Below are 26,878 nucleotides of genomic sequence, written 5' to 3' on the forward strand. Positions count from 1 at the left end.
TATCTTCTCCACCAGCAGCACTGGCAAATAAGGCAGCTTCTAGCTATAAGGCTGCACTTAAAATGAGGCACAGAGCGGAATCCTGCTTTTGCTTTCTAAGGCTATGACCTCTTCTGCCAGCCCACTTGCTGGAAATGCCAGGACAAAGTGGAATATTTCTCCTGGCTTGATGCTGAGACCAAGGAGCCTCTCTGGTCTGAGGCATGATTCTTTGTCTGTATTAAGTTGTGCCACTGGTTCATACTGTGCCATGGTACTCGGCTGCAGGATGCTACATGGGGATCCTTATTCCTTACTTCAGCTCTGCTGCTGCTTTGCCTTTGGGAAGAGCTGGGAGGAAATTCAGATACCATGAAGGTTTTGGGTAGCTGTGATACACACCACAGACCTGTTCTGGGTAGTGGAACATCAATCAATTACATGTGTCTTGAGGAAAGATCACAGACATGATCCTTAGCAAGCAGGGTAGACATCAAGCAGTGGACAGAAAGAGGAAGAAAAGCATTTTAGCTGCTGCCTTAGCAGCATTTTGCTGCCACAGGTAGTGGACCAAAACTTTGCAGTAAGGAACATCTGTCTCATCCTGCTGTCCTTCACACAGGAATTTCAAGTCTCTGTGTCTTTGAGACCTGCTTCTGAAGGCCACAGGCTGTAAAAAATGCTTTCAGACTAATTCCCTGATCCCTGATATTTATCATGCAGACCTGCATCTCAGCCCCCTAAAGTGCGAGCAACACATGGAACAGTGTAGTCCTGTGGCTGGCCACCTTGTTTCTCTGCCCCACTTTCTAAATGCTCCCTTGATTGCAATAGCCAAGAGAAACCTAAAGGCCCACAGTAAAGTTCCTTCCTGGTATTACTAGCAGACTCAAACAACAGTTGGCAGAACAAGAAATGTAATAAGAAAGTTCCTCCCCTGGAGAAGTGGAAAAAGCATACAACAGAATGTACAACTAACTGAATCCACAGTCTTTAATGAATGCAGAGATTTGTTCTGAACACAGGTACATCCGTGATTGTCCCCACACTCTCTTCTTCTCCCCCTCTAAAAATTATTTTAGTTAGTGAAATGTAAAACCACACAAAGACCAGAATACATATTCACACATCAGAGGGTTTGACTTTTTTTTTCTTAAGAAAATTTCACTCATTTAGAATTATTGACTGTAAAGTCCAGTCAGTACAGCAGAAATATTCTACATAGATCATTGGTAGGAATGCACAGTACAATATTTGTGAACACACTGTCACAAAAGACACCTGGATGAACACTAACAAGTGTCCGAGATCTGTCAAACCATATTGCAAGCATCTGCATCAAACCAGTCTGGGTTGTATGGGAAATTACCAGAACATGGAAAAAAAGATGTTAAAGCACATGGGAACCTGCTACAGTCACTTTACTCTAGAGTCACTGCTGCCACTAAAAGATCAGGAAACTTGAACTGCTGCTTGTCACCTGAAACTTTGCTTCTGTTTCACAGGGATTGATGTCACACTTTTATTTCCAGACCTGAGTTACTGTAATTTTGCTTGAACTGGAGCAAAGAAGAGAAGGACAAATGCACACCCCATCTAGCAGAGCTCACTTCCCCAGACCTGCACAGTCAAAGAGCTTGAGATCAGAGGTCTTGCCTGTAAAAAGGCCACAAAATGTGAAAAAATAAACAAAGTAGAGTTAAAATAAAGTGAACAAAAAACCCCAAACCAAAATAGAGATAACATGATTTTATACAGCCTGCAATAAAGCTATAGTCAATGGTACAGTATTGTCCACATTACACTTATTAAGGCTTTGACTACTGGTCTTCTACATGCACATTTTATATACATATAATCCTCTGTGTGTATGCATAAATTACTTTACTTTTCTTGATCTAAGCAAGAAAATATTTTCATGCATTTGCTTCTCCTAGTATTCACAATACTTGGCCCATATTCTATTCAAGGATTTCTGGAGGGGGCTGGGTCTATTTATTATCCATCTGAAAAAGCCCTTATCTCCAGGAATGTTGTTTGTGCCAGACAGTGGCACTGGCCCCACACTTCTCCACAGTCATACACAAGAGAGGAGGTGCCACTCCAAAGCCTGACAGCACAATGGTTATGTAAACACAGCAATCCTTGGATTATAAATACTTTATTAAAGCCAACATACTTCAGCTTTTAGCTCATAATTGCCCATGAGTGCCTTAATGAAACATTCAGAATGAAGTATTTATTTTTTCCTCCCACGTCAACTGCTCGGTTACAGTGGTTCCCCCAAAACACACTTTTTTTTCTGAAAGAAGCACCAAGCTACCTGTTAATTCTTCAAGCCTGTGGCTGGGTAGCTTTCATGGGCACAGAAGAACATGTCTGAGCCTTATAGCTCTAAGTGCTCTAAACCAAAGTCACCATCTCACTTGCACCCTTGCCGTGAAGTTAAGAGACTGGGCCATGCACCAGTGACAAATGGGGAGGAAGCAGAAACCAGAACTCTTCCATTCCTAGCCCTATGCCTGCAGCTTGCAAGTCTGACAGGTTCCCAGAGATCACCAAAGCTGACCTGTAGCACGGCCTGTGTCCCTCGGCCTCCGGGACACCCTGACTTCCCCTGCCCCAGCGTTTTCTTCAGCGAGATGTTCCGGCCAGCTGAAGTCACAGAGCACTCCTAGGTTGTGGCAGGGAGCCCTGGGGAGAGCAGCTCCGCTGTGAAAAGGAAGGGCTCACAGGGAAATGGTAGTATGGAAAGGAAGCAGGGTAAAGAAGGCTGAGAAAGCAGGCATGGTTGGAGAAGATTCCTTAGAAGAAGGAGAGATTCCTTATTTAAGACAGGGCCTGGAGCCTGAACTGCTGCCACAGCCCTCTGAGCTGCCTTGCACGGTGGTGTAACTGAAGCAGGCTGTCAACAGTCCCTGGAAGCTTTGCCACCATCACACAGCTTTGCCTCGCATATCACCACAACATTTCTGTGTCAGCCACCACCCTTGCCTTGGGCACTGCATTGAAGTATTTCCATTCAACATATACCATGACAATTACTACAAACCAAATACTGGGTCCTCCTCATTCCCTGGAATCCAAGTAGCTAGAAGAGACTGTCCCTGACCCATGTCTTGCTCTCCACTCAACAATAAGCAAGACAATAATAGAGAGGACAGAAACAGTGATGCAGGCACAGCCATCTGGTTGTTCTCTTATTGCACAGAGTAGTTGGGGTAGGTAGGGGAGAGTGGGTAGCCCACAAAGTCCTTTCAAAAAATCCTACTGGATGTCTGTCCAAAACACTTGCTCCAGAAAATACATTCAGACAGCAGCTCATGTGGATGCTTGGAAAATGTCACCTAGAAACAAGATATGCAAGAGATGAAGGCTATTCTCAATTCATGTTCAGTCTTCATTCAGCCCCATGGCAAGTTGTGCAAAATACAATGTTTATGCCCTGGTAGGTATGATTAAAAGACAATTTTTTGGTCCTGGGTAGGTTAACAAGAAAGAGTCATGCTAATAATTGCAGAGGCAAACCTTTGAGACTGGATTTAGTTTTAGTTACAGAAAATAATGTACACTGCTTTTGGCCAAGTGCACAGAAGCTTTAAAAAAAAAGACGAAGATCACAGTTAAATGTCTCAGTCTTCAGATGGGGAATATCTCTGAGCAGCAGTCAAACTATTTTCTCATGTGCAATGCATCCTGAAATTTGGTACTTATGTATTGGGCATGAAATCCTTTCTTGTTGATGGTGTCATCTGTATGGAATCGAATCATAATGGAATCCCCTGCAGAGTAGATTTCTTCCAGAGGCTGCAGAAAAGGAAAGAAGACAGTACACAGCAGTCAAATATGGAGACTAAATAACTGTCTATACCATGATACTAGAGTTTAAGCCCATAGTGAAGACAGATTGGCCAGTAAACATGAAGACCTGAATACTCAGTACCTCCTGCCCTGATCTGCCTTCCTAAGCACATTCCTTTGCTCTTTATGTTTAAAGACTGATGTCAGTCCACTCTACAATCCCAGTCCTTCCAGCTGCTTTTTGCACAGGCATCTCTGAATATTCTCGTTCCAGTCTTCAGGTTTACTCTAATTTGTCATTGTCTTTTCAGGAGAAAACTGGAACCTGTTTGGCAGCTGAGGCTCTCCCAGGGTTCAAATAACTCAGGTTGTTATCTTACATGACAATTCTGGTTATGTCCCACACTGTTGTGACCTGCTGCAATCTCCTTGTGCTACCCTTTCCCAGCCATTCTTCATTCATCAGTGTGCAGGTAGGTAGATTACGACCCAGCTGCCCTGAACCTCTTCACACCAAGCTGCTCTGCCTTTGTTTGCCTTGGTTTGGCAAACCATTTCCCCAGTTTGTGAGAACTTCTTCCACACACCTGGTCCCTGATTCTCTCTCTTTAAATTCAATAAGAAAAATCTCCATTTCATTGCTGAAGGCCTAGAGAAATCAAACACAGACTCTCTGATTTCAAAAACCACACACTTACTCATGTTAGAATCACTCCTGGTAATGGGGATGCAGGTGACAGTTTAGGATGCAGCATGCCATCCTAAAGGTAGCAAGCATCACACAGCTCTAAGTCCCTCCACCATTCACCCTTGCCATAGCACGGCCACAACATAACTTGGCTTGAGCCAGAAAACAACACAGGATGAAACTGGCCTTTGGAAGCCATTTCCCACATTTACACAAGACTGATGGCAGGGCTGGGGCACAGCAGCATGGCAGTCTCATGCTGCTGTACATGGCCCTGGGCTAAAAAGAATAGTCAGTCAGGAAGAATTTTCAGCCAACAATGTGTAACAGAAAATGGCTGTGATCTCCTGAGGAAGGGAAAGAAGAAAAACCCAGCCACAAAGCATTCTCAGTGCCAATTTGTGACAGCTGTCCCACTCCAAAAACGGTATGAGGATGCTTCCTTGGCACCCTCAGTGACCCCTCTGAAATCACCGCTCTCATGGCTTACCCCCGAGCCACAGAAGCGTCCCAGACGAGGTGCAGTGCTATCGTAACCATCGTAAATCTCCATGTAGTCGTACCCACAGTCAGCCTCCTCCTCTATCTCGAATATCTGGAATATTAGCTCCACTCCATAACCATCTTCAGCTACAATCACCCATTCACAGTTGGCTTGACCTGGGTAGTTGTTGTCCCCATACTGAGCATGGGAATACAAATCCTTAGCTTGTACTTCAGCCTTTAAGAGCCCACCACACTCTGAAGGGAGAAAAGGACACAAAACAGTCTCTCAAAGTTCTTAGTCACAACAAAGACTCATCCCACTTTTGGGTCAGTCATGAGCAGAGAAGACCTCCAGCTTGAAGTGCAATAAGAAAGGTAATTAAACACTGTAACAAACTACAATAAACTAGTGAATTCTACAGTCACCCATAAATCCAAAGACCTACAGAGCTTAGAGGAATTTAGTTTTTTTTGGTACAGAACACACGCGGAAAGAGGTGATCGGTTTAGACTGCAGGATAGGGTTCTTGACACATACTCTGGGAAATTTTATTGTATAAGAAAGCAATCGCTTTGCTCTTTGCATTTGTCCTGTAGATGAAATTGTCCTGACCCCAAGGATTTTGTCAGCAGGAAGCGGAAGCACATCAGAAAACTGGTGACCAAAACAATTCTTTTCTGCCCACACAATGCACAGAAGTAGCCCTGTGTTTGTGTGGAACACAAACATTTGTGCGTGCTTTAGCAGAGTTTTCCTGCAGCCAATGAGGAAGACACTTCTTCACCAGTGTCACGTGCATGGCCGCTTCAAGCATGTTTCATCTATTTACAGTGGCAGGGATGTCAAAGAAATGAATGCTGGCACAACACACCCACCTCTGTGCTGCACAGATAGGAGGATCAAGCTGTGTCTGCCCCCAGCACAGCTCTGCTTCTACCACAATCAATCTAATCTGGGCCTGTTCCAAGGGTGGGCCAATACATGGGCTAAATTGCATCACTCCTTTTCCAATGGTTGATGTGGAACAAAAGGGATTATTGCTCAACCAAATACCTCAATTTTAACAAAAGAGCCTGAACAGGAATGTCCAATACCAAGAGTATTTGGAGCTGTTGTGGGAGTTGGTATTTATGGTATGACACTGGCAGTGGTCTGGGAACTGAATGTACGCCACTTAAAATTTAGGCTGAGCTTATTTAGGAGAAAGCTGTGTCTGTTTTTACCTAGTAAACAATGTAGTTAGACTTGATGACATCTTTTAGCACTGGGGTATTGGCAAGCAACCAGCTTACCTGTGCTGTGCTTTGCCTGGAAACCTCTCCTTTGCACAGAAGCATCAGAGTAAAACCTGAGGAACATCTTGTTGGTAGAAGCCACTACAGGCTCTGGTTTCTTGCTGCCACAGAAGCGGCCAAGGATAGGTGACTTGCTGTTGGGCCCATCGTACATTTCTAAGTGGTCATAGGCACATTCTTGGTGCTGCTCAATCTCAAACTCATTGAAGGTCTAGAGCAAGAATATGGAGAATTAAGACAGTTGTAAATCTGACTATGCAATTTAGCAAGTGAAATGGCAAGTGAGAAACAGATTAAATGGTACATCTGTCCCACTCTCCCCACACACTAAAACAGAATAATGTGCTTTCAGACAAGAGTGATCTCAAGGTGGCAAAGATAAGAACTCCATATCAGTGTGCTGTGTTGCCTCAGCCTTGCGGCCTCACATGGGTACATTATCAACAGTTATCAACTGCAAGCCTTATAGCACTTATTTTTCTGGCTGAAAATTCTGCCCAGCACACCAGAAGGGCAGTTCTGTAATATCACTTCCACTCAACACAGGGATTATTTTCCCCACTACGTGGGCCATCTGCACAGCTTTGGGCATGTCCTGCCATTTGCATCAGGCCCATGTAAAATGGGCCTGACACCTCTCCCTCAAAGGGGCTGGGGGCTGACTCAGCCACCACCTTATGTAGAAATGGCCCCAAGAGAGTGGCTCACAAGGAGGGGGAGGGGTGGGAGGGCATTTATGCCATCTATTTACATAGGGAAATACTCTACAGCTGTCATCTGCTGGAGTCTCCTCCAAGCTGCCTCTCCTCTGCTTTGTGTCCCTCTGAGATCTGCCCTTTTGCAAGCCAGGGCAGCCTCCCAGAAAAACTCTCCTCCAAGAGTCCCAGACAGGACCTGAGGGCATCAGCCTCCCACTCACACAGTGGTGGTGGGAAGTCACTTCAGCTCCTCACAACCCAGCCTGCTTCCTGCCTCACACGTCCGCTCTCTGGCTACTCACTACTTTCACTCGGTGGCCAGGTGTTGCAGAGATGTCCCAGGTGCACTCTTTCCGGCTGGGATACTTGTCAGGCCAGTTGGGACTGCTCATCATTCCCTCTGCACCACTCAGCTTGTGCTCACAACCAGCTTGGGAGAGAGAAATCGCATTGGGGCAAGTCTCACATGGCAACCCTGTAGTGTCCCACATGGTCCTCTCTGCCCACTGAGACTCTCTGCAGGGCAGGGATATGGAAGGCTTCAGTCACCAAACAGGACCTTTTAGTATTACTCCATAGTTCTGGTGGGTTTGTCCAATACTTATTTTGAGCTAACCTGACGATGGTGAAAGGGACCATCTCACTTCCCTGGGCCTCATTTACCCAACCTATGTCTTCACACCCTAATCTACTCTCCTGCTCCTTCACCTCATCCACCCTGTTCCTAGGGCCATGATGTCAACTCCTCCACGGTGTTGATTCAGGTACTATCTCAGCCTTGCATTGTTTTGCCAATTTGGAGAGCTTTACCAGCTCATGGAGAGGTCAGACAAGGACCAGAGACCATATACAGTAAAGCCACGGGATAGGGGTGCAGGAAGAAAGGTAGTTTTGGCATCAGGAATTGGTTAGATCAGCCCATCCTTTCTCTTTTGACTCAAACACAATAATTAAAATCAAGCAGCAGTGACCAGTCTAATGATGATGTCCCACAACTGCTCCTTCTGCAAGTCAAATTTCTCATCCCCACCCTGTCCATCCCCTGTGGGCATATAGACAGCAAGACTGTGGAATGGGAATGGTCCTATTTCTAGCCAGTTTTGCAGCTAGCTGGCGCTTTTTCACTGTCCTTGCCTGGTAAGCTGTACAAACTTCCTTTCACAGGGCACAGGGCAGGAAGTGCCTTGAACCAAAAGGTGTTTGAAGAACCTTGGCATGCCCAAGGGCGGGAGTGGGGACATTACCTTCTTTACAGTCATGGCCGTTTTCATGCAGCACAAAGCCATTTCTGCACTGGCACATATAGCTCCCAAAGGTGTTGATACATTCGTGCTGGCAACCACCATTGTCTTTGGAGCATTCATCCTTGTCTGGGCAGGATCAAACCAACAAATACTGAGTTAACAGTGACACAGGCTACCACAGTCACCAGCTGAGAGCCCCAGACCCAGGCTGGCAGATAGCAATGCAAGCCTCCAACTCTACTGCTGGATTAGTCCAGTCAGCTTTTTAGCCCAGATCCTATTCTCTTCAACTGCCTCACAATCCATAAAATGTATCACAAATGTGTTTTATTTTATAATGTAAGTTTATTGGTTAAAGACTCCTGTCTAAAAGAAACCTAGAGCAGCATCTCACTCTTTAAGAATAGAGCCCAGGAAAATCATCACACAAATTCACTAGCCGAGGTAAAAATCTACTTCATATTTGCAAGTTCTTATGTGCTCTGGTGAGCCTCCATTTCTAAACAGCTCTGTCTGAGCACAAACAACCAGCTGATGAAGAAGATCTAAGGTATGAGCTGCTCCCTGAAGCTGAAATACGCCCCAGTGAATCTTGACTCCTGTGTGTTCAGGACTATGCATTCCTCAGTCTCACTTTCTGAGCATGGGATCTGCTCATGCTTTCCAGTTCACTTTAATTTATGAGAAGTTTATCTCTGCTTGGGATAATGCCTTCCCTAACGCCCTCCCTAGACCTCATTAAATTCTTCTGTCTCCTCACTCCCAAACTAGAGTATTTCTAGATGAATCATGCCCACCTCATCCTTCCTCCTGTACAATTTAATAAGTCAAACCCTTAGTCCTGATTCTACTCTGCACCTGTCCTAATTCAGGGCTGTTTCGCCTGATCATTCTCCTCAAAAGCATTAATACTCCAGGCCTCTGCTGAAGAGACATAACAAAATTGAACTTCTGCTTCCAAATGACATACAGTTAACCTCCAGAACTGCCTGCCAACAAGGTACATCACTGACAAATGATTGACAACAGGATAAAAAGCTTCCACTAGTACATGCTGCTTTGATGAGAATGATCACTATATAGAACACTACTGGAAATTTTCTAAATCTTCTAGTACCAGAGGAAAAAGCTTTCCTCTAATCTTCTAGGGACAGAAATAACTTCCAGGGTTAGGCTCCACATTGCTTCCTGCTGTAGAATGACTGGAGGCAATGACAGAACTCATTCATCTTGCTGACACCACACTATGAAACTGGACCATGTACTGCACTGAGAACCCAAGATGAAGGTAACACAGACCAGAGCAACCATGCTTTTAGATTTAATGAACCAGGTCCAGCTGTGACAGAACGTTGAAGAAAGTTCACCAAAACCAAGAGGTTCAGTCAGAGGAGACAGGTAAGCAAATGGAAGAATACAGTCACGTACCAGAGAAGTAGTGAACTTTAAAGCCTTTCTTGGAGACCGTGTTGTCAGATTTGAACTCCAGTCTCATGTTGTTGCCATATGACGTGATGACTTCAGGCTTCTCTGAGCCACAGAATTTGCCATGTAGCTTGGAATCAGAAGCCAGCTCACTACGAACCTCAACATAGTCATATTTACAGACCTGCCAAGAGAGGAAGAGATTTCTCAGTTCTGCGGCCTTGGAACAGAGCATTTCAGAGGAAGAGGACAGAGAAGAAACAGAAACAGCCTTGTACTCAAATACACTCCTAACTTGCCCAAAATCTCATCTGTCAGTTTTCTCACCCCTTTGCTTGCTGCCCTGATCTGAAAGGATGGGTGTGTTTTTCAAAGTAGGTTAAGGTTCATTGAATTTAGCAAAAGTAATTATTTCCACCTTATCCAGGAAGCTGGCAGTGTTGAATGAACTTTAGCAGCCTCCTGAATTATGGAAGTGCCACTGCTCCCATTTACAGTAGGGAACCAGACCAGAATGCTTTGTTCAAACTTCACTGTGAATGGCAGAGAACAGACTCTTTTACTATCATTTCCTTTACCATTGAAGAACTCTACTTCATTGTTCATTTCCAACTATTTTCCTGCAAAAGCAGCACTGGGGAGGTGGGAGGCGGGACACCTATTAGGGATGGAAAATACCTACAGTTATGCAAACTAGTAGAGAAAAGAAGCCCATTGTGCTGGTTTTGGCTGGGCTACATTAAATTTTCTTCACGGTGACTGGTACTGGGCTGTGTTTTGGATTTGTGCTGAGAAAAGGCTTGATAATATCAAAGCATTTTGATACTGCTAAGCAGGAGATGCACGGAGTCGAGACCTTTTTTCACTTCTTGTACTGCTCCATCAGTGAGGAGGTTGGGGGTGCTCAGGGAGCTGGGAGGGGACATGGCCAGGACAGCTGATCCTCACTGAACAAATGGATATTCCATATCACAGGACATCATACCAATATATAAAGTGGGGGTGAGTAGAGGGAAGAAGGAGGAAGAGAAGACATTTGGAGTGACACTGTCTGTCTTCCCAAGTAACCATGTGTGATGGAGCCCAGCTCTCCTGGAGATGGCCGAACATCTGCCTGCCCATGGGAAGTGGTGAACTAATTCCTCATTTTTCTTTGCTTGAATGAGTGGCTTTTGCTTTATCTATTAAATTGTCTTTATCTCAAGTTTCTCTCACTTTTACCTTTCTGATTCTCCCCCCCATTCCACTGAGGGAAAGTGAGTGAGCAATTGTGTGGTGCTTAGTTGCCAGATTGGGTTAAACCATTGCACCCACTTATAACAGAACAGCTTTAATCCTTCCACTCCATAGAGAAAGCAAATCCAGACTTCAAGGAGAAGAGTCACTGTTATTGGTGTAATTACACTGAGGGTGGGAAAACAACCAGGAGCTCCACCAGTAAGACAGAGCCTTCTCTTCCTTGTACCCCAAGGATTTATCCAGTTCTGATTTAGCCAGTAGTCCCACCTCTGAGATGCAGGGACTGGTTACGTACATCATTGCCTTCCAGCTCAAACACTTCGAACTGCAGAGAGATCCGGTACTGGGCTGGAGCTACCACCTGCCAGACGCAGTTTTTGTTAGTAGGATATTCCTTGGGCCATCCAGGGCTAGTAATGGTCCCATTGAGCTTGGTGATGAAGCCCCCACAGGCAGCTGGAGAGGCAATAAATGAACACAAGTTTTACTTGGTTCTGTTCAGACACACAGATTGGGCCACAGTGTTAACTAGCAAATGAACCAGATGCTGGTTGGTGGCACATTTCAAATCCCAGCCTCCAGAACAGGCTTAAAATGCTGGGAAGTGTGAAGAAGACAGAAACTTCACCTGCAGTAAATCACCGGTCAAACATACCCAATGAGGCTATGGCCCTGAGAGCCACCATGTAAGACTAGTTTGCTTTTTAATCTCTCTCCTTGGGCTTACTTGACATGCACAACACAGTTGTAAAGCCCAGCTTGGTAAATTCACCTACACTCTGTGCTACAAACCTTACTATTTTAAGTTTATCAGTAATGGAATAAGATAATAAGATAATGGAATCACAGGGAAGACATTCCTGTCAACTCTTCAGTGGTTTGTTATATTTGGACTGCATCTTCTCTAGGGAAAGCTGAAGGCAAAGTCAAGACTTAGATGTATTATCCCATGTCCTTTAAAAATTTAAGACAGCTCAGCTTCATCTTCTTGTGGGAGGGCAGGGCTATTACCTCAAGGGAGTAAATCTCAATTTGCTGAAAAATTCCATTTGCGACAAAGTTTTTTTTTTTTAATTTCTTGCTGTTTCTTGAGAATAATGAGATATAGCCACATCTTCAAAACCCACAGGGATAAAAGCTTTCTGTGTCTTGTTCCCAGCATCATTTTGCATTAAGGGGACTAACCCTAACCCAAGGGAGCAGCTTCAATGTAAACAGAGTAGCAAGCAAGTGGTTTTGGAGAAAGAAAAGCAATTTACTCTGATGTACATTGCTACGGTTTCAAAGACCATCCTTTCTGTTTTGCCCACAAATGAAGTTTAAAATAGGAGGTTAAGAGTGAAGTTCAGAAAAAAACCCTGCCAAGGTATAGCAACTTAGCAACTGGCTTGCTAAAACTACAGGAAATTATGGAAAAAAACCAAAAAGCTTTCAAAAGTCTTTTGCACACACCTGACTGCCCTCACCAAGTTGACAGCACTCTTACCCAAACAGTTTGACAAAAGCAGAAGTCAGGGCAAACCAGGTGATTTTGAGAGCACCACTGATAGCATGTGGAACTCCCTAAATGTCCCTACAGACAGAGTTTTGAGAGAAGAACAATGGAAAGCTGACACAAACACCTTCTATTATAGACATGGGATTTTTTTCTTCATGAAAGAAGAAGGGAGCAAAATTCTCTTCAGTGTGGAAAAGCCTGTTTTGCATGCAAACAAAACATTGATATTTTCTTATATGAAGTAAATTCCTTTATGAAAAACAAATAAATTCAGTGTTAGATTTAAATACTTTTGGGCTACTCAATGGTTAGGTTGTAATGCCTGCTTCCCTTATGTTGCACTGTGGGAGATCTGGTCTGAACAGCAATCTCTGGCCATGAAGGACAACTGGCTTTAGGGATGATTAGTGGTATAAATCAGAGAATTTTCAAGGTTTTTTGAACCAAGACTTGTTTTTCAATGGAAGATGTTAACAAAACCAAAAATATCAGTTGGGGGAAAACAAAGTGAAATAAAGAAGATGGAGGGGTAAGGAAAATCACTTCCAAGACTGTTCAATTCCATTTATAGCTGTAGTACCTCTCCTAGAGTCAGATGGCTCAATCTGTGGGTTACTTACCTTCACAGCTCTTTTTATCAGCTGTCAACTCATAGCCAGGCTCACAGGTGCATTTGTAACTGCCCAGTGTGTTCTCACAGTGCTGCTCACACCCACCATTGTCTGGCAGAGAACATTCATCCATCTCTGTCAGGAGAAAACCAGAGCAAGTAGCACTTTCCTGACCACCCAAACACCCTGATATTCCTCATGCAACCCTTCTGGACAGAAGGAACAGAGCCCTGACTGCTGAGCAGGCACTGCAGCAAAGCTCACAAGTGCTGAAATACTCCTAACACCAGAACCATAAAGGACTGACATTACTGCTACTAGCCAACTGTGCTTTTTTTAGACACAACCAGGAAAACTGTATCCTGTAAAGACTTCATTGCCTTTTGTTCTCATATGCCATTTTTTGGCTTTGTTTTGTTTGTTTTAAATTCCTCACCCTCTTGAGTAACTTGAGCTACCAGGAAGCCACCCACTATGGCACACACGGTAATGGAGCTGAGGGAGGTGATACCCCATGGAACAGGGTGCTGCAAAGAAGCTGGCAGGACATGCAAGCATTTGCCTTTTCACAGGCACATGAACTCTTGCTGCCCTAGACTCTGAAGTCAGGTTCTTCAATCACACCTCAACAACCTGAACTGACATTTTAATACAAAGACAGGCACTGGCTTCTAACCCTGACCCCTGATTCCACATGCATCCCTTAATAGATGGTTTTATTAACATGGTTGTGGTGGGTTAGCCTCAGCTAGCAGCCAAACTCCCACCTTGCTGTTGGTTCATTCCCTGGCCTGCCACTCCCATGGAATGAGGAAGAAAACAGGAAGAATAAGAGCAACAAAGTTCTGGGTTGAGCAGACAATTTATCCACCAATTACTGTTCTGTTCAAACAGACTCAATTCTGGGGAATTTAACTTAATTTACTGCCAATTAATATAAATATTTGAGTGCTGGTTTAGGTATGAGGAAACCAAAACTGAAAACAAATATGTTAAAACACTTACAGAAAACATCTTTCTGCTTCCCTTTCTTGGCCTAACTTCAATCCAAGCCCCTCTCCCCCTGCCTTGTACAAGTTTCACTCAGCCCCTTCAGCAAAGCCACGGGTGTGCAAAGGCAGGAGGGGATGGGGAGCCACAGGCAGTACATGACCCTGCTGCTTCTTCTCATTCTTCTCCCCTGCTCCAGGTAGATGAACTAACACTTCAACCATATAAAAACAGGATGATGATGATACAAACAATTTGTTTCCAAAATGAAGATAACTAACAAGAATAATCCTGGAGGTATCCAGGATTACCTGACTGGGTGGGCATGAGGTAATTGCTCTCCATATCTTCCTGGCAATGCATCTTGTTTGTTACCAATGGCTTACCCTCTAAGCTGACTGCTGGTTTATTTTCTCTGAAAACTTAGACATTACCATTACATGGTCTCACAAAGCATAGCATTCAATTCCATCCTAAACTCTGATATTTTTGGCTAAGTTATTTTCTTTCAGTGTTGTAAGACATTTAATTGAAGCTCTATTCCTTTCCTTATTCATTAAGGCAAAGCTCAGTTGAGCTCATTGCTCAATCAGCTATGAGAAGCAGTCTGAAGAGTGCCTGCAGAGCCATCTAATTTACTCCCTTTGCTCACGGAGTGTCTGACAATCCCCCTGGATATGGAGGTAGAGACTGCAGACTTCAGATTCCAGCTTGAAACTCCATGTGTAGCCTGCACATGTGTCTACACAGCTTTTGCACACAGACATCAGCTCTGCCCATGATGAAAGCTGGCTAGAAATTATGCAGCTATGACTACTATGATCCTTGGTTCAAGCAAAACTGCTTTGCTCCTCACCTGAATGTTGCTCCTCAGCATTTACTGGCATGGGATTAGAGATGCTCTAACCAAAAATGCTGTGACCACAAGCTACATGGTTTCTGATTCAAATATGAGAAATTCAAGCAGACACTGAAAGATCTAGTCTGTCAGCAAAAACTCCACAGAAAATACCTGTGTCTCCAATTGCACTAGTGTACAAGTTCACACATTTTTACATTAAAAAAAAAAAAAAACAAAAAACAAACCACAACCAAATTTATTTCTGCCTATCTGCATCACAGAGAAAGCACTTTAGGTTCAGGTGTGCATCTTTCTTCCCCTACAGACTTGTAGGTGAAACTCAGATTTTAGAGAATGACTTGCTGTGTCTTCATGTAGTTCTAATCTTGAAAGACATCTCTGCCACAGTTAGCCTGCACTGTTCACTCCTGAAAGGGCCAAAATATCTTTAGGAAGAAGTATTCTCTGAGCCTTTATGGAACCTGAGAAATTTAAACAAGGAAACCTAGGTACTGTGAGACCTGGCCAGGGACTGAGATCAAATGTGACAGTATTTGCCAGTGATCTTGCAATCACCATTTGTCACAGTCCATTAAGACCTCTCAAATTTATGGGTGAATATAATCTGTGAATTAAACTTTATTTACCTTTTTTTCACATAAGTGCATGGTTTAAGAATTATGGGTTATAAATTATGACATTTTATGCCTTGAATGGTGAATAAGTGAATTCATAGGATAGACTAATCTGAGCCAAGAGGATTTAGCCCTGACATGTTTGTTTTAAGTCTTAAGGTAATGAAATAAAGTTTAATTCACAGAGTACATTCTCCTGAAAATTTGAGAAACCTAAATGGACCATGATAATCTTCATACGAGACAACAGTTAAGGTAGAAATAAATAAAGGACTTATGCAATCCAAATATTGGCATTGCAACTATTATTTCTGTACAAGTGCCACTGAACCTAAGATAAACATGACTGTCTGACCCCCAGCAGCTCCACAGGTATTTTCCCAAACAGTTAGATATTGTCTCTATCAAGTCACCAGGATGCTGGTAAAGGGCCATTTCTAGGGTCTAGCTCTTAAAAAAAAAAAAAAAAAATTAAATCCTAGTCTTACATCTTCCTGAAGAGAATCTCAGTTTAGGAGCACATTTGTCTCCTAAAGGTTTCAGTATTCTTTTACTGGGACTCTACTTGCATTTAGATTTATCCTCTCTCCAGAAGTTTCTTTTGGAATAGAATTTAAGCAGAGAGCTGTTTTAACATTCCTTGTACAGTATTAGTACTTTGAAAATGTCAGTGTCCTCTGCTATGGCTAAATGGAGGTGATGTTCCATCCAGCTGTGCAACATTTATCCTGACACCAGCCCAGCAGAGTTAATTTCTGTCCTAATCAGGGAGGAGGTGTTTCTACCTAAGCATCAACCCCTCTACAGTCTCATAGCAATCTGTACATAAATTTGATATTTGCAAACCAATTGTTCAAAAAAATGCTAAGTAGATAGAATGATAATGTGTGAACTGATAGACAGAATGAATTGATTTGTGGGTGGCAGTAGCTTAAGGGATGAATTGTCCCCAGCTTTGACTGTGAGAGGTATTAGATCACATACCTTTAAAGAAATTTGCTGCAAAGCCTGCTTTATTGATGGTTGCATCAGATGCAAACTTCATCCATACTTTGTTTGAGCTGGATTTGATGTCTGCTGGCTTCTCATAGCCACAGAAGCGGCCGATGAGCGGGCTCTGCTCAGTGAGGCCGTCTCGGATCTCCAGGTAGTCGTAGGAGCACGCATCGTGCCATTCGATCTGCAGCGGGAAGAGTGTGTGTCTGTACCTCACTGGCCAGAGCTCTTCAGCCAGGCTGGTGACACAGTCAGACTTTGGCCACAGACCGGCTCCCCAAACAACTGGCTACAACTAAGTACTTGCTGTGGCTGACACTGAGCTCTTCTGCAGCTCAAATTGCACTTGAGCCTAGGCACATCTCAGTTCTGCCACTGCTTTGTGGCTATCCTGCAAACCCAGTCCCTGACCATCTACAAACTGCTTCTGCAAGAGAAGCTGTAAGAAACAGAGCAGAACAACTGCAAATAAAAAGGTTCAAGGAATGGCCATGGTGAGGTAGTAGTGTCAGCCCTTTACAGGACAAGCATGGTGAGTGTACACAAGCCACAGGAGCCTGTGGGACAGATGAGATTTGTGCACCAACCAAGGTCTTGCCCACTCCTGTCTGTGACTTAACATCAGCAATCAGAGACTGATGACTGGCATGTGGCTAAGAGTGTAAGACATCCTATAACCAGCAGAAGAAAACTTTTTGTGACCTCTTCAAAGTCTGTCTGCCACCTGGGAACACGATGTTTCCTTGGGGAGTCACATCCTGCAATCTGAGAAGTCCCAGTGACACCAACAAGAGTTGTTTTTGATTGTGACCATTTACTTCCATTTGACCAGAGTGAAAATTGAAGGGCCCATGAGTCCCTATCTAACATCATCAACTCTTTTGAGTTCCTTCTAATTCCTTCTGTCTAGAGTAACAGTTTTTGAAAACTCAGCATATTTTAAACTTCAAAAATCAAAGCCTTTGAGCAAACATCTGGTAAGGTAAATGGTACTCTGAAATAGACAAATAATTTTTTATTATTACTATTATTATTATTATTACTTTCTTCTTCATTTTCAAGGGTTTGTAGAGGCAAAATAATATCTTTAATATATTATGCAATGACATTTCTCACCTCAAAGGCTTGGAAGGTGATTCCTATGTGAAAACCCTCAGAAACTGTGATCTTCCAGATACACTCTTTGGAAGGTCTGTAGTCATCTGGGTAATTGGGAGATTGGATCTGGCCAGCATCTTTGTGTATTTCTCCACCACAAATAGCTTCACAAAAAAGAAACAGCAAATCCACAAGATTGCAAGTTTCTCTCTAGGTAAAGCCCACACCATATACACCTTTCTCATCAAATCTGTTTCAGTATTGCTTACTATACAAAGGCAACACACAAGTCATATTTTTAACATTTTGTCTTATAACAGTGTCTCCTATCTTGCTATCCTAATGTCCTCAGAAGGTGAGCTCACTGGGACAGAGCTTTTTTTATACATTTGTGTTATTCATACTCCTGCTCACCTTCATATCTGCTTGAAACCTGCTACCAGCACTAAGAACCAAGAAAAGCTGGGGGTGAGAGTGTGGGAGAGGGGAGAAGTTGCAAATCTAATCCAGCCACACGATGGCAATACTAACAAGCACAACTTGAGTTGTTCATCACCAGATCATCAGGCTGACTGCTGTGCATGAAAAATTAAGCTTTACTGCCAAATATAAGAGTAAGTTTAAATACCAAAATAGAAAATTTAATGGAACTCTAGTTTAATACAAAACTAGTGAATATCTTGAAGACAACAGCAGCTCAGCAAAATTGTCTGCAAGACTATGTAAGAAATGAATGTAAGATTACAGGCTAAAACCAGTGTTACCCATGATGCATGACACATCTACAACACACATGAATGTTTTGGCTGTGCCTGAAGTCAAGGAAACAAAAAGCACCAGCAGAAAGTACAAGAGAGATGCTACTGCAATGACACCTGGCAGATATCAACCATCCTCACCCTTGGCTTCTCCCCAAAGGCACTGCATTAGCAATTCAGATATGGGTCTCCATGTAGTGTCCTGCAGATTGCTTGCACTGGGCAACACTGTCTTGGTCTTGCATTGTAAGCTGCTAATGTAACAGAGTTAAAAGCACTACTTCATTAGTGCAACTAACCTCTGTCTTACAGAAGCAGTGCTAAAGTATCACCAAAAAGTTGCACCCAAAAATTCAGCTGCAGAGCACAATTTCGATTGCAATTTGGGTTCATATACCCAGAGCTACAAGTGGTGCTTGAGAAAACCTCTGAAGGACCCTGAAAACTGTCTCCCCCACCCAACAGAAAGAGGCCTTCAAGAGCAGAGGACTTTTTTTCTAAGAGCCATGAAACTGACAGCATACAAATAATATTTTCTCTATCCACTGCAGAAGTCCACACTGACACACAGCTGAGTGCCAACCATAAAATGGAAAGAACATCTACGGATGGAGCCCGAGCAGACGACAACGACGGCACACTCGGGGCTGTCAGCAGCACTGTAGGGCAGAACCACCAGCATCTTCCCATCTTAAATCTCATGAAAGAAAGGGAACAGAATGATTGAACTAAGAGGACACTTTCACTACATAAACTGTCATTTAGGATCAAGTAATTCTACCATCATCTGGCTGCATGCTTCTGCCTCTTTCCTCCCATCTTCTGAAAACCTTTAGGGCCAAGACTTGGAGGAATTCAAGGCCAAAAATCAGTCCTCACCCACAGTTTCCAAAAAAGTTTAGAGGCATAAGCATTCATATACACTGTCACTTAAGCAGGAGACAGAGAAGCAGTGATAAATTTGAGGGAGGAGATCAAAAGAAAAAGAGGAGCTAACAGCATCAGAGAAAGATTTTGGACAAAAACTGAAAGAAAATTAAACAATTATATGCAATCCCTCCTGGAAATAAAAGCTACCTCTATTGGTTAAGCACAGAAGTCACAAAACATCTGAGCAAGCCACCTTCCAAAGCTCAAAAGAAACCAGACATTATCAGAATTTGCCTAAGAGGGAAATAGGGATTAAAGAAGACTTTTGGAAAATCTCCTATTTCAGCAAATAAATTATGGAGAGACATGTAGATAATCTCTTGCTGTTCTGACAAGAGGAGGCTGAGATATCCAATGCTTACTCATTCCCTTCATCATCCAGAGATAAGGATGAAACCGTGCAATGAGCCATCACTGTGTCTGCAGTACAAGCTGGTTTACACCAGTCATACTCTGTGCTTGCTCTCAGGCAAAGTCATGGATTTGACTGCCTTACAATGGGAAATTTCTTCCAGGAAAGGGTTATATAAAAAGCCACTCTTGAAGAGGCAGGAAAATATGAACTTGGAGTTTGTTTGACCACTAGATGCACATTCCACCTTCCGTTGCTTTATTCAAAAATCAAGTGAAGCAAGTTCATATTTACTGAATCTTTAGGGATCACTTATTAATCAACAGGAAATATGGGAAATTGTCAAGGGAAAACAAAGTCACTTTGGAAAGTGACTTTGGAATGCAGCCAATGCAATTTTTTTTCTTCCAATACTATTTAGCAATATGAAGGATGATGCCATACACACTAATTTGATCACTTCTAATTCCAACAAACTGCTATAAAGGGGGTGTTACAAACCACATGGTCCAGCCAACAGCTGCTTTTCAGGAGAGATGTTTAAAAAAACCCAACATCAGGCAAGCTACTTCAGTCTCTGGGGCAACAATTCCTGAAGAAACCAGATATTCCTCCTGTGAAAAAAATTTGTCAGCCCCAAACTGCTGTGAAATCCTCATATGCTTTATTTGTACTTCCCCAACAGTCCCATGTTTGCTTCACTTCCCTCTGTTAGCATCATTATTCATGAGTTTATGGGACACTTGGGCACTGGGCTTCCAGCATTATGCTTGTTCCTGTGACTGAAGAAAGAAGATGATGCAATGTTGGTATCAATACAGTCAACCTCAATACTGGTGACAACACTGGTATTTCTAAAAAAAAATGCCTGCTGCCCAGAAAACAATGAGGGCTTTTAATACATTTTAGAATCATTACTGCAAAAAAAAAAAAAAAACAAGCTTATATGGAAAAGGGAAGTTACTGATTTTTAATGACTGTGGTAGTATTGTTCTTCCACTGAAGTGGTTTCATCATCTCAGTGCTATGCAAGTTTCTAAAATACCTGACCTGTAGAAGATCTGACATACAAATTTCTAATTTTCTGTAAGTAAAACATACAAAGAAGAAACAAAAGACTAATCTTTGAATTTGAGAAAAAAACCTCAACCAAACAAACAAAACCACCCCAAGACAATCTGCATTATGTGATACAAAATGTATGATCCCAAACAGAACTTTGCCTGTTAAAATACTGAAAGAAACTCTTGCTCCATACACTGCTGCTTGCAGGGGCTGGTTAGACCAAACAGAACCTGGCCTAAGCATGGAAGCTATTGCTTTGTGTTCCCATCTTGTTGTGCCCCTCAAAATGTGATTATACAGTTGGAAAATTCATGCCTTGTCTGCTGAAACAAGCCACAAAGTCTGCCAATTCCCACGAAAACAAGGGCATAGCTGTATCTAACCACACAGTGCAGCAGAACTTCTGCTGATCCCATAAAACCCCTGCAACCTGTTCCATCCACTCCCTACAAGGCAGACTTGTGGCTAAGGGTTGTACCTTCATAGAGCACAAAGAAGCCTTTGCCCAGGATGTTACTGCTGCTCCGGAACTCGATCCACAGCCTGCTGTCCGTGGAGATTACTGGTTCAGGAATCTTGTCACCACAAAATCTACCTAGAAGGCAAGAAAGCAACAATAAAGATCTCTACAATCTCCTGAGGAACATCATAATGGGCACCTGTGATTCTGGGAAGCAAAGAGTCTTTGGTAAAGGAGTGTGCTTGTGTAAACTCCCTCTCACTCCCATAAGCTGTGCTTTTGAAAAAGTTTCTGTGTCCCCCCTTCATTAATTCATATTCTTTTCCATTATTAAGTGAATTAAAGTTCTCTTCAGCTGGGAGCAGAATCCAGTTACAAATGAAGCCTCTATTGCCCTGGTAAATTCAAAAGGGCTCTTGTCTTGATCACGTAATTGAGCAAATGCGCTACCATGGTGGGGGGAAGCATCCCCCTATCCTTCTACAGATGTGGCATTAGGGAATGTCCTTTCCACCTGATAAGCCTTGAAAACTCCTTCAGCACTTTGCACCCAGGAACGAATACTCCAAGTCAAACCAAGGGCAGGACATGGCCATGCTGATGAGAAAAAATCACTTATCTCTTATTATCTTATTATCTTATTATCATTTATTCTCTGTTCAACAAATCCCAGTTAAACTTCTGCAGTCATTTAGAGAAAGAGACCAGGAGCCATTTTGCTCCATGACTGCCCTAGCTTTGAGCTCTCTGGCATGTACCAGCACTGGTAAACTCCCAAATTTGCCAGTAGGAATGAATCCTGAAACAGAACAGCTGCAGATGGCGTCTGCAGCCTGGACAACCTCAACAACTCCAACTTGGTGCTCCTCCGTTGAAGCCAGAAGCTCCTCACAGAAACAGAGCAAGCACCAAGCGTGCACTGATAGGCAGGGACCTGCACTCGGGTCAGGAGCTTGCACAGAGCAAACACGGTTTTTCACTGTAGCTGACACCAGCAGGGCTATACACTGAATTCAACATGGTCTTGGCACCCTGTCCAACTGAATCCCAGTTGGAATCTGACAGAGGCAAAGAGCACTTCTTCAGGTTGAATTCAGTCAGAACAGCAGTGATAGGGATCCTGGCTTTCCAACATCAGGCAAAGGCATCTTTGAACAACTTCCACTGGGTAAAAACCTGGTTAATGCCTTACCTTCAAGACAGCATCGCAGTTCCCATTAACTACCTGGGAAAGGCAGTTTCACTACCAGCTTTTTTTTTCTTGCAGAGTCACCCATCCAAATATTATCCTGGACCCAGCTTCACTCAGCTACTATTGTGCCCCTAACCTGCCCAGTGCTGTCGGGGCAGTGTGACAGCCCTGCAGCATATCAATAGCATCCCCATCTCCACTCCCAAAGGGGATGCTAAAAACTGCATCAACACTGCAAAGCTTCTTCCTCTAGGGTCACTGAGCAACTTCCTCCTGGATTTAGCCTTGGAGTTTAACAAGGGTGTCAAGAAGAGGAAACACAGATGAGGAACGAGAATGAGCAAGCTCCTCGGAGCGTGATAAAGGGCCCATTCATAAAAAGTTATATACCATTTAAAGGCTGGGTTTTCACACACTTCCCTGGGAAAATATGCAGCACACATGTATTTTTTTCTCTCCACAAGAAGCCCGTGCTTTCACAATTCACAGTAATCCCCCTCCTCACCCCCTGCTGAATTGCTGTCTGTCTGCCTCTCTGACCTAATTTCATGGGCTCAGCCCCATGCGGGAACCGCAGCCACTCAGGCAGCGTCTCCTTCCAGATGGAAACACTCCCAAGTCCACCTGCACTAGGGAGACAGGGAGGTGCTTGGCTTCTGAAGAACCTTTAAATTACTCAGTGGGAAAAAAAAATAACGAGGAGCTAAGTTGCAGCTGCTGGAGCAATGTTACCTGACACATATGCAGCAGAGAACAGCAGTATTTGCTGCCAACCCCAAAATAGGCAGTAAAGAGTAAAACCAGCTGCCAAGTGCCCTGAAAGGGAGGCCCACTGAAACCTGGGAAGCAGCATGGCTTCAGCCTCAGCACCTCACCTGGTACAAGGGCTGGGATGTCCAGTGGAGCCAAGGAGAGCACCCAAAGCTCCCTAAACCCTCTGACCCAATGCTCACTAGCCCAGCCCTGTGCTGCAGCATGTGATGCAGCATCTCTAACAGAGCTGGGGATGATGCCAAACCTGATTGCTTCTTTCCTTTTTGGCACTGTTGCAGTGCCTCATATTACATGTTTGGGACACCAGGCTGAGGGGATGAGGTCAAGATCAGAGGCAGTGGCAAAGCAGGTGGGACTCTTGAACCATTCAAGGTAACAGAAGACTTGCAGTTATGATAGCAGGAGGCAGAGAAACAGGGAGGACACAGAGGAGCTGCACTTCTTAGAGATCTCTGGGAGCAGAAGCAGAGTGGATTCCTTGCACAACTTGACATGGCATGGTCTAGCAAGTTCTCTGCTAGGACTAGAGAGGCTCAAAGTACAAATACTGTGTATTTGTAAACACAAATTCATGAGAAATAATGGCAGGAGCTTGGGTCAGGAGCTGTGCAGCTGCTTCATTCTGACTGCCTGACAGTTCTTCTCTAGACTTAGGAAAGAGCAGTAACAAAACTCCAGAGACTGCATTTTTAGTCTCAGCCAGGGCCCTGGCTCACTTCCCTCCCTGCCTCATTTCTCAAGCTGGAAAAGGAAGGAAAAAAGCCTCTGTGACCACAGGGCTTGGAGCATGGATCATTGGGAGTGAATACAGCACACCAACATCTCTGGATGGAGACACTAGGGGATGGCCAGGGCACCTACGATCCAAGTAAAGGAAAGTTTGTTTCTGTTTGTTCTCCCCACCCACTCTCCAAAGCATCAAGCAGAATACACAAAATGCAATTAAAATGAAATAGCTACTCACCCAATAACGGAGCCTTCCTCCAGTAGCCATCACGCACCTCCACATAATCATACCAGCAAAGGCGACTTTTAAATAAGTCCATGGATGTGAAATTTAACATAATCTGAAAGGAGAGAGTGCACATTTCTCTTTGGGGAGGGAGTTACTTTAAAGAGAAGACTCTACAGATTGTTTCATGTTTCATTTTCACTACAGTGCTGCCTGAGTGAGCATGCAAGGCAAAGACAGCTGGGCCATTTGCAGTATTTGTACACCACCTTCTCTCAAAAAAGAAAGGCTTCTCAAGGTGTTTTAATGAAATCACAACAGAGAGAGCCCTTTACTACCAATTCTGTAATTCAAATTCAATACTTCTCAGTTACTAAAATGTTACTTTAAAAAAAGCCCAGTTCAGATTTTTAAAATTAAAACCTTTGGTTTTGAGTAATGTGAAAATCATAGAGAAAGACATTGTCACAAACCACACATATTTGGGTCTATACCTGAATATAAATTATATGTGTAAGAAATATTGATTTTTGCTAATTAGGTTCCACATTCTGACCATCAAACTCACACCACCACTGTGATGCAATTGCATTCAGTGGCTTTAACAAACAGAACTTGTCATTTTAACATTATTTTCGTCTCCTTCCTCTCTAAGATGGATCACTGGCCTTGGTCTGGGAAGTCACCTATGGAGGTCACCATTGGCATGTACTTGTGTTTTTGTTCTGGTGAGATTTGACCCATGTAATTAATTTACATCCAGAATCTGAACATAGTCACAGAAAGATCTTTATGTTAAAATGGATGTTCTCCCCCAAAGTACCGGTTGGGTGGGCAGACTGCAATCTGTAATGATGTCACTCACTTTTTTCCACATTTTTGCAGTATTCTGACTTTAGACAGCAAAAGGAGATTCATCTGTTTCTATGCAGGTGAATCTATAGATGCATGCAATAAGCCTATTATCTGTTCTGAACTAACACCTCAGTGCAACAATTTGCACCAACCACTGCACTGAATTAAACAGGTAAACTTTAGCATTTAATCTGAAATCAATTCTTTATTTCCTTTTTCAACACTAGTGGTTCAGCATTAATTAGATGTTGGGTCCTTCCCAGCACAACTCTGAAGAGGCTGAGAAGCAAGGGGAGAGTTTACAGTAAGACTGACCCCATGAAACTCTCAGTGCTACAGTTGTCAAACCTGGATGGCTCTTGGCCCTCTTGCCCATGGGATGCTCTCCCTGCAGCTGGTGGCAAGGGCTCAGCATGGCATGGGACTGGGCTTGCAGGTGACAGAAACAGGTCCTGGAGCCAGGCACCTGCTGCAAAGCAAACGAGCTCTGCGCTTCTCTGTCCGCGTCTGAGCCTCAAGCGTGTCTTGAGGGTGATCCTCAGCAAAGCCACTCTGCCAAGGAGTGGGCTGCTCATTCCTGCAGCCTGGTATGGCGTGACAGGCCTGAAGGGCTGGTGTTGCTGGATTAAGGAAAGATTTCATTTCTACGGGAAGATCAATAAAACAAAAGGAGCTGGGAGGAAAGTGGACAGGGTGGGTGATTGATGTGCAGCGGGGCTTGGCGTTTCCAGGCGGGAAGTGGGAGTTCCCTGACAGGGACATTATGCCTGCATGACAGGGGCAGGCCACGGATGTCACTCACGGCTCCTCAGCTCCCTTCAGGACCCCAGATTGCAGCACATTTCATCTAACTCATCTGACTGGCTTTGGAATGTGTGCTTGCCAAAGCTAACAGGTGGCAGGAAATGTCCATGCAGGGCTTAGTCTCAAACGGAGAGGGAGGATCAGAGATCAACACACAGCCCGGATATGTGGGGGGCTCTGCCTCAGCATCACCACTTCTCTCCTCAAAATCATGTATTCCTGACTCCATCTCTCTCCTGAGTGGTGCTCAGGAGCCTTTCCAGGCTCCATTCCTGCAAGCCAGGCATGCAGAGATCTTCTGGAAGGTTCTAACACTGCCATCACAGGCAAAACCTCACATGAGGGAAGTGCAGAGTATGCCTTGTGCTGCTGTGGCACCTACCTTCTCCCCTGGGGTCACCGAGATCCTCCAGACACAGTGGGAATAGGAGGGGTAGCCATTTGGAAAGCCAGGGGCTGAGAAATTACCTGTTGAATCTTGCAAGGTCTCTCCACAAGCTGCAGGAGAAGGGAAAAACCCCGTCAACAAGGAGTGACTCTGAAAGACATCAGGGTCTACCAAACTGACTGCTCTTGGCTGCTATGTGCAGGCTGGTGGCTGGTACTCCAACAGGGCTCACCATGAGGTACTGGCCAAAGGTCACTGACCACCTGGAGCCTTGCCGAAAGGCTGATGTGAAATTTGTCAGAATTTCTGGGACAGAAGATGATCAGTGCAAGGACATAGATGAAACAGCTACCAAAGAAGAACCCTTCTTCCTTCATCATCCTTCCACATGCCAGCACTTTCAGGTTTCAGTTGAGGAATATCTCATTCACTAATCAAATGCAAAGTATTAACCCCACCCCACTTCCCAACCCCACACTGCTGCCAGCAAATCTGTTTTCACTTCATTACAGGCTGCTCAATGAAGTTCTCCTTATTTACCACTGTAAATTGTCTTTTTTGAGCTTAAAACATCCTAACAAAAGCGGGGTCAGTTCCATCACACTCATGTTTCAGCTGCCCAACACCTTCCTGTCCACTACACTGCAGAGGAGACAATATGAGCACAGCAGTTCATCGCTCTTCAACTTCCTGTTTTGTGGCCTGCTGCAGTTGATGAAATGTAGATCCCAGAGTGACTTTTGGGAAGCAATGAATATGCACATGCATATGATCCTTTAGGGAACTGCAGCGTCCAACATCTGGAAAAGCTGTGACTACTGTA

General features: G+C 43.8%; 1 protein-coding gene across 9 annotated transcripts in view; it reads right to left on the reverse strand.

Annotated features, from left to right (window-relative positions):
• Positions 1 to 270: 270 nt before the first annotated feature.
• The window catches only part of TLL2 (tolloid like 2), an 84,847-nt gene continuing 58,239 nt past the window's right edge, over positions 271 to 26,878 (reverse strand). For 5 of the 9 annotated variants that reach the window (XM_050976200.1, XM_050976204.1, XM_050976202.1 and 2 more), the window contains 13 exons: positions 26,050 to 26,165; positions 24,021 to 24,123; positions 21,109 to 21,225; positions 17,544 to 17,689; positions 16,416 to 16,611; positions 12,975 to 13,100; positions 11,152 to 11,312; positions 9,621 to 9,801; positions 8,193 to 8,318; positions 7,251 to 7,378; positions 6,248 to 6,461; positions 4,959 to 5,209; positions 280 to 3,786 (listed from right to left, as the gene is read on the reverse strand). In XM_050976200.1, coding sequence (XP_050832157.1) covers positions 3,652 to 3,786; positions 4,959 to 5,209; positions 6,248 to 6,461; positions 7,251 to 7,378; positions 8,193 to 8,318; positions 9,621 to 9,801; positions 11,152 to 11,312; positions 12,975 to 13,100; positions 16,416 to 16,611; positions 17,544 to 17,689; positions 21,109 to 21,225; positions 24,021 to 24,123; positions 26,050 to 26,165 — 2,000 coding nt within the window. In that variant the 3' untranslated portion in view covers positions 280 to 3,651. Of the gene's footprint in view, positions 3,787 to 4,958; positions 5,210 to 6,247; positions 6,462 to 7,250; positions 7,379 to 8,192; positions 8,319 to 9,620; positions 9,802 to 11,151; positions 11,313 to 12,974; positions 13,101 to 16,415; positions 16,612 to 17,543; positions 17,690 to 21,108; positions 21,226 to 24,020; positions 24,124 to 26,049; positions 26,166 to 26,878 lie in introns of those variants that run through there. The other 4 variants (XM_050976206.1, XM_050976199.1, XM_030241161.2 and 1 more) reach the window with 4 other exon arrangements.

Source organism: Serinus canaria, chromosome 6 (assembly GCF_022539315.1).
Source record: "Serinus canaria isolate serCan28SL12 chromosome 6, serCan2020, whole genome shotgun sequence".
Lineage (NCBI taxonomy): Eukaryota > Metazoa > Chordata > Aves > Passeriformes > Fringillidae > Serinus > Serinus canaria.